This window comes from Nannobrachium achirus (genome assembly GCF_963921795.1).
Source record: "Nannobrachium achirus genome assembly, chromosome: 18".
In the NCBI taxonomy this organism is placed as follows: Eukaryota; Metazoa; Chordata; class Actinopteri; order Myctophiformes; family Myctophidae; genus Nannobrachium; species Nannobrachium achirus.
Window position 1 is genome coordinate 27,188,098 of NC_137825.1, and position 8,241 is coordinate 27,196,338.

At 44.2% G+C, this 8,241-nt stretch overlaps 1 protein-coding gene across 1 annotated transcript; it reads right to left on the reverse strand.

Annotated features, from left to right (window-relative positions):
• Positions 1–6,666: 6,666 nt before the first annotated feature.
• On the reverse strand, positions 6,667–8,025 carry LOC308303001 (ruvB-like 2; the record flags this gene model as incomplete). Its single annotated transcript, XM_080747320.1, has 1 exon — positions 6,667–8,025. The coding sequence occupies one exon, from the start codon at positions 8,023–8,025 to the stop codon at positions 6,667–6,669; it is 1,359 nt and encodes a 452-aa protein (XP_080603446.1).
• Positions 8,026–8,241: the final 216 nt, after the last annotated feature.

Consider the following 8,241-nt stretch of genomic DNA (forward strand, 5'->3'; position numbering starts at 1 on the left):
GCCGAGTGGGGGAATTAGATGTTGTAGAGACATTGCTTTGCTCACTGCACCTGAAACTGTTTCTGAACAAACACTAAACCAATGATTACTACCAAAATAAAGAGCTTCAACCTTAAAAAAAAAAAAAAAAAAAAAAAAAATGTTTTAACCCCAAAATATCGCTTATCCTACCTTTAAAGAGGTGGTGCCATAGTGTTGTACTTTTTCTGTTTTGTATGTGTCTATGGAGTTAACATTACTCTAATAGACCCCCGTGTGTGGTTACAATGTGCAAATTTGCATTCCCTGGGAATTTTTTGTTACTTCCTGAAAGCTGAGTCAAAAGCCCCACTGAAAAGAGTTAATGACATTATAGAATCATCCCCTCCCCTTTTACCATACACCCAACACTGTGGGTGTGGCTAACTTTCCTAATATCGCCCAGCCTTAGTATGTATACATAATATATTTTTTGTTCCTTTAACCTGTTTCTATCTCGCGTTTCATTATCTTTCTCTTCCGCTCGAAAAAAACAAATATCACCCACTCCTTTACACCTGTAAACCTGTGATATGACAACAAAGATGATTATGATTCTAAGGGAAATTACAGACTATGTTGTAAATGCGTGTTACTGGCCCCACAACAATATCATTCAACAACACAGAGGTCCAAGGGGAATTTCAGTCGGCTAACATAAACTAAACAACATAAATATGGGAGTTGCATGACTTTCACTCGACAGATAAAATACGGATTGTGTATTCAAGGCAGTCAGTGCTGAAAATGAGTGTGCCAATTAAAATAGTACCCCTGATTCAGGCACGCAGCAGAGAATTATACAAGTAATTTAGCATGTCATGCAACAGTGCTCTGTAACCCACTGTTGGATGAGTCCTCTGTGTGTGTGTACGTGTGTGTGTGTGTGTGTGTGTGTGTGTGTGTGTGTGTGTGTGTGTGTGTGTGTGTGTGTGTGTGTGTGTGTGTGTGTGTGTGTGTGTGTGTGTGCAGACAAAGAACCTTGATTACTAAAGTGTCCATAATGAGCAGAAAGGAAAACAGGCTTTGAACAAAAGGAATAATCAATGAATGCACATGCCCTCTCAAAGTTTAACAGCTCAATTCAGCATTCGGAAAATAAATGCCAAACAAGTATGGCTTTTTGATGGGGTGGCACTGCAAGAGAGTAGAAACTCATTGAAGTTGTTTACTGTGCTTCGCGCATTTTAATTAAGCACACCGGCAGACGCAGTCTAGGGTGGAGAATGCGCTCTATTCAGTGGAACGGATACCTTCGCCATGATGAATGAGCTGTCATTTTCAATTGTTGCTGAACCTCTGTCTCCTTGACACCCAGCGATTCCCTCTGCAACTCAGTGCCATGGGCTGTGGGGTCAAAGGCCAAGCCTGCATGCTAATGTGGGCAAGGGCACAGAACCAGCTACTGTAGGTCACACTTTGAACATCAGCTGTAGCTTACTAATGGGGTTTGCTCTGTTTTAAATATGCTGGCTATGAACATTATTTAAAAGTGCTGTTACTTAGTTATATATTTGTTTTGGTTAACACAAAACGTTTATTAAACTGGTTAAAGCTCTATTCTGATAGTAATGATTGTGACTATAGCAGAAGAAGCGAGTGCATTCTCTCATGCAGCTGCCGGAGAATGCACTCGCTCTCCCTCGACTATAGAGTGTGTACTGTACCTACCTACCTAAGTACATACGCAGCCAAACACAGGCACTCTGCTGGCGCAAGTAATAATTGTAACTAGAGATACTGTTCCTACGAAACAGTGTGGGCTCGCTCGTGACTATATTCTCCAACGTGCTCACTGTCATGTGAAGCTCAACCGATACTCCAGCTATCACCACTCCCAGATGTTTTTCCGCAACTCGATTGCACCTCACTGGCTAAGGGCCCTGCCTTTGTACTGTCTGCGACGGAACTCACTATGCGGCGGAACTCACTCTATAAATAATGAAGATAACATAGTGTTCTCGCTTTCAGCGAGCCCATAATAATAATAAACATGATTGAGAAAACCATTAACATGAAGGCTATTAAAAGCTAAGCTAAAAATGGTTTAGCCATTAATGAGTAGAGCAGGGGTGTCCAAACTTTTTTAAAAAGGGGGCTACTTTAGAAAATATTAAAACACCCAAGGGCCGACTACATCTCCTGTACTTTTGGTCGGACCATAACAAAGTCACAAATGCATCGCATTTAAACTATTCTATTTAACTAACATCATCAATATTTAATTAATGATAATTTGTCAGGGGTCTGCTGTGAACAAAACACAAATAATCTTTATTTCACATTTACCAAATGTAACCAGACATGCAAGGTCAAAAATACAATAAAATAGACTTTTTTGACCCCTTCAGATGAGACAATCGGGAACAATCCTGACAAATCATACTCTGGGAAAATATTCTTGTTCGACGGAGCTGGCGGGCCATTCATAATACAATTTAGGAATGAAGCCGCAGGCCGTATAAAATGTGTCCTCGGGCCACGTTTGCTGAAGCAAAATAAAATGACAAAAATAATTAAAAAGTTTGTTTGGCTCTAAACTCCGCGGTCAAGGAGAGATGTTGCTATGCGAACACTAAACCGCAGCAGGGTAGGTTAGGAGTATTTCTGGAAAGAGAGGGATGCACTGTGCTACTACTGTGACAGGTACATTACTGTGGAACTAACCAGCAGGGAGCAATCCCACTTCTGCCACAGTGGACACCTTGCTGCTCCTATCTCATGGCAGGAAAAGATGGCATACACCCTGCTCCATTTAGAAACTGTATCTAAAAGCCCCTATAAATTCAAACACCCATTGAGAGGCAGCAGCATCCCCACAAGCATTCTCTGTTAGTGCTGTCAGAAGTTCAGCGAAGGTTGTGCCCCTTTCCGCTTACAGTGCTGAACACTAAATTAGCCTTTTTTTTAACCTTCTAGTTCTTTAGATTTGCCTTTCACTGACTAAAGAGCTATACTTCCAAGTACATGCTGTTGCTGTGGTAAAACACCAGATTGCACTGCTCAAAAGGGTGAACACCTCACCTCACTTAAGACACTTTCCTGCGAAGGCAGCCTCTTTATCTCCGTAATGTCACATTACTGTCACAGGTAGCTGGAAAATTGGCTTATTCCTCCTTCTGATAACAGTCGATTTAAAGTAGATTTTAAATGGCGGTGTCCAACCTGGTTTACTGGCGTCGGCTTCAAATAACTTTATTGACATTGTCAAACAGTAGGTGTCCTACATAACACCAAGGTACAAATGTATCAATGGAAATGTGGGGAGACCACGTGTAACCACTTCATGTGCTAGTTACTGTATATTGCGTTAACACACTTTAGTACTGTATACAGTTGGTTAAAAATAAGTCCCATGGTTTCTTTAAATGTGGGGATTATTACTGATGAATAGTAGTGGCTGTGGCACAGTGGCCAGAATGAGAGCCTTAACTAGCAGATAATACCTATTCTTTACTATTGCATTTGTGACTGATACAGGATAATGGTGGATATGTGGAATAAGCTACTAAATGATAGAAAAGAGCAGGGATATGGCACACAAAAAAACGAAAATCACAAGGAATAAGCGCTGCTTCATAAATGTGTGTTCACTGAGCATGCACCAAATACACCCTCAATTATTCATCCTCAGTGACAGTAATATAGTAGCACTGCAATGATCATTAATGATGTTTATTACACAGCAAAGCATGTAAGCCAAAGGAACATCACAGAAAACCCATCGACCACAATCCACGAGCACAAATATCTACTCTGCTACAAAGCAAAGATTATTTGAACCCTAGAGCCCAGTTTTCCTGCAATCTCTCAATAATTCATAGCTGTGAAAGCCGTGAGAAATAGCTTCCAGTGGTCTTTGCTGCCTTTTTCCTTGCTCAAGGTCTTATCTCCAGCAAGCTCAAGGGAAATAAACATTTCCATATGAATATTAACCAAAGAGAACCAACCTGCACATAGATGGGGTTAATCCCCTTGCTGAAAGGTATAGTATGACCAAAATGTGCTGACTTGACTCTCTGACACCATTTTGCTGATTACATCGGGTATCCTCTACAGCAGGTTGTGTCTTGGAAGAGGGAAGAGAAGCAAGGATGGGACACTAATACTATTTAGGTCTGTCAAAAGTGTGAATCAAGCATCAATTGGTAATAAACCAGCTTGAACACTCTGTCAAGGTGCCAACTTGCAGTGCACCCGTGGCCACGTATGGCCTACTTGTGTGCCAGCAGAGCATGCCCTGTGTGTGTGTACCGGTACATTGCCAGATTTACACTGACTACTTTTAAGTCTGTTGTTTCCCTGCGCAATGCGGTTTCTTCTCGCCCTTAAGGTGTCTTACTTTCCAGTAAACAAAGGCACTTTAATGTTTGTTTTACCTACAGGTCAGCAAAATACAGAAATTGGGAATGTTGACTATAATGTGGTTATTATAGGTACTAGAAGCTGGGCCGCCCTTCGGGCACCCCAGCGTCTAGTCGGCGACCTGGCCAACTCGGGAACGATGTAAATAGAGAATGAATGCCCCGCCCTTTAATGCAAACCCCATTATACCTGTTGTCATAGGACCCGTTTTGACCACCCGTTTTGACCATCTGTTTGCCTGTGTCCATTTATGCCCATATATGGAGATATCTGTATCTGTCTGTCTGTCGGCGTCCATTTTATGTCCATATATGGAGATCACTGCAGATATAGTTCTGGGTCCATTTTATGCCCATATGCCCATATATGGAGATATCTGTCTATTTGCGTCCATTTTATGCCTGCCCCACCCTTTAATGCAAACCCCAATATACCTGTTGTCATAGGACCCGTTTTGACCATCTGTTAGCCTTTGTCCCCACCCTTTAATGCAAACCCCAATATACCTGTTGTCATAGGACCCGTTTGGACCATCTGTTTGCCTTCTGCCCATATATGGAGATCTCTGCACACACAGTACCGGTTGCGGAAAACTCTGATGTCAGACATCAGCTCCGCATTCGGGGATTCATTTTATGCCCATACCCCTTATGCCCATATATGGAGATCTCTGCACACACAGTACTGGTTGCGGAAAACTCTGATGTCAGACATCAGTTCCGCATACGGGCATTCATTTTATGCCCATATATGGAGAACGTGGGAAGAATGGTTTAGAGATACTCGGATTACATACATACATACACATTCACAGAGATTTTTTGTTGACTCGTGGCGTACGTGATGTCAGAGCCTTTTATGAAGTGATGTCACAATGAGTCAGCGCTTCCTCCGGAACAGCCTGATGTCAACAATCAGCTCCATATATGGAGATCACTGCAGATATAGTTCTGGGTCCATTTTATGCCCATATGCCCATATATGGAGATATCTGTCTATTTGCGTCCATTTTATGCCTGCCCCACCCTTTAATGCAAACCCCAATATACCTGTTGTCATAGGACCCGTTTTGACCATCTGTTAGCCTTTGTCCCCACCCTTTAATGCAAACCCCAATATACCTGTTGTCATAGGACCCGTTTGGACCATCTGTTTGCCTTCTGCCCATATATGGAGATCTCTGCACACACAGTACCGGTTGCGGGAAAACTCTGATGTCAGACATCAGCTCCGCATTCGGGGATTCATTTTATGCCCATACCCCTTATGCCCATATATGGAGATCTCTGCACACACAGTACTGGTTGCGGAAAACTCTGATGTCAGACATCAGTTCCGCATACGGGCATTCATTTTATGCCCATATATGGAGAACGTGGGAAGAATGGTTTAGAGATACTCGGATTACATACATACATACACATTCACAGAGATTTTTTGTTGACTCATGTGGCGTACGTGATGTCAGAGCCTTTTATGAAGTGATGTCACAATGAGTCAGCGCTTCCTCCGGAACAGCCTGATGTCAACAATCAGCTCCGCATAAGGAGATTCCGAACGTTTCGCGCCGGTTTCGGAAAACCGCGAGTCGGGTCGGGTCGAGGCCCGGCACTGCACTCCGCGCGGCGGCGGGGAACGCGCGTGCCGAATCTGAAGCCGGTGGGACGAACGGTTCTCGAGATACGCGGATTACAAACAAACAAACAGACAGACAGACAGACAGAGATTTGTCGCATTTATAGATAGATGAGAGGCATGTTATAGAAAACCAACATCTGTGAGAAGCCCAATATGCAAGTACAATAGAGATGTAAGAGCTCCACCCAGTGGCAGTAATATCAAACTTCAGAGCAAGAATCTAATGTGTGTAATACTACCTTAATTACTAGTGCTACTACAATTTCTTTACAAAGCTGCAGAGAAGATTGCAGTCTAAATGATTTGTTGTTGGCTGTATTTTTTAAGCCCATAGATTGGTACGGGATAATACATTTTTACTCAAAACATCCTTTGCAAACTTCTAATAAAGTCTTCAATCAATCTACAGGCAAAACCGTTTATTAGTTTTCTCAGTAAATGTCACAATAAAGCAGTCAACACCATGCCAGCTAATCGTCTTTGCTGTTTCAATAAACTTAAATATCTGGGAATTCAAGGAATCTCTATGTATGCCTGTTCTTGAGATATCTGTGTTTGTCCAAACTTCACACCATGCAGGCGTACTGCTCAGGACACACATGGAAGTGCTGTGTTGAGTGTGAAGTTGACGGGATGAGCCGTTCATCAGCACATATGGGTCTGCTCTGTTTCATTGAAGAGGAGAGACTCATCCAGGAACAGGGAGGAAGCTAAGATGATGTCATCCCCCTCCACCTGTGTCCCCTTGCGTTTGCGACACACCATCCCTGCAGTGCTTATTAGCTGAATGTAGTAGTGCAGGGACTTCTTCAGTCCAATATTGGTCAAGGCCGTGAGAGCCTCATCGCTTAGCTCCACATCCTCCTCCTCACACCGGATCTTGAGTATCTGTTGGGTCTCATTCTTTGTGTACGGGTAGGTGGGGATGATGATGAGACGGTCTAGGCGGATACGAGTGAAGCCTCTGTTGGTGGTCATGATGAGAACAGGGGACAGGTCACTCTTCAGGGCATGGTCCAGAAAGGAGAAGCACTCCATGTCCAGCATGTGAACCTCATCAATAAATAACACCCCTCGAATGATCTCGGCCTGGCCCTCTTCCCTCCACTGAGACACTTTAGCATTGATCTGCTTACGGACTTCAGGCTTGATCTCTCCGGTGTCTCCAGATAAGAGGGACAGGAAGCTCTGCGGGCGGCTCATGTTGACGTCCATCTCATGGAGGGATACCACCTCCTTCCTCTTTTGAAGCTGGTGTTCTTTGGTGGAGGGACGCTCCAGCTTGCTAATCTTACCAGTGGCTTTGTCTATGGTGATGACATCTCCAACCTTAATGTTCTCCTTAGTGAGGCTCTCAATCGTCTTGTTGCCGAAGTTATAGATGGACGTCATATCTGTTGTCTTTAGAGTAAGTTTGCCCACCGCAGTGGCTGGATCAATCTTGATCTTCACCACCTTTCCTTCAATGATCTCTGTCTCCTCCTTTATCCTCACTCCAATGGCCTTTCTAAAAGCCTGGGTGAGTGCCTCCGTCTTGCTCATCTCCAAGGAGAGGATTTCACTAGCGGTCATCACTGTGAATGGGGTATCAGGGCCAAGAGACTGGGCAATACCCATGGCGATGGCAGTCTTTCCTGTGCCAGGTTTGCCAGCGATCAGTATGGCCCTGCCAGCGATAGCGATGTTTCCGTCTTTGATCATCTCCAGGATGATGCCAGCTGCCCGACGGGAGGCCAACTGGCCAACCATCCCCTGAGACTCCTTTATTGGCTTCAAATCATCACCCAAACCAAGGCCACGAATGTGAGAATGTGCACCTTGTCTTTCAATCCGTGTGATGTCCCGGACCTCCGGATCCGGTGGTGCCATCTTCCCATGGGCCACAGCAGCCGCCACCTCCTCCGCAGCATTGCCCTCATTCTTGGTGTGACCGCGCCGCTTCACCGCGAACACGAACAGCACGATGAGAATCGCAGCGGCGATCAGGTACAGCGCGATGTCCATGATGATCCAAGCAACGATGTGCCCTTAAACAGTAAAAGACTTTACATCTAGTGTGTTACACTGTGCTCCTCCAAGCTGAAGATGATGCCACCAGCTCGCTTCACCAGGTTTGTTTAATCAGCAGACTTGATGATGCTCGGTGTCTTACTTGTTAATATCAGGTCGCACGTGGTGACGTCAACAAGAATGCTTGTCCCTCATTGGCTGCTGATGGTG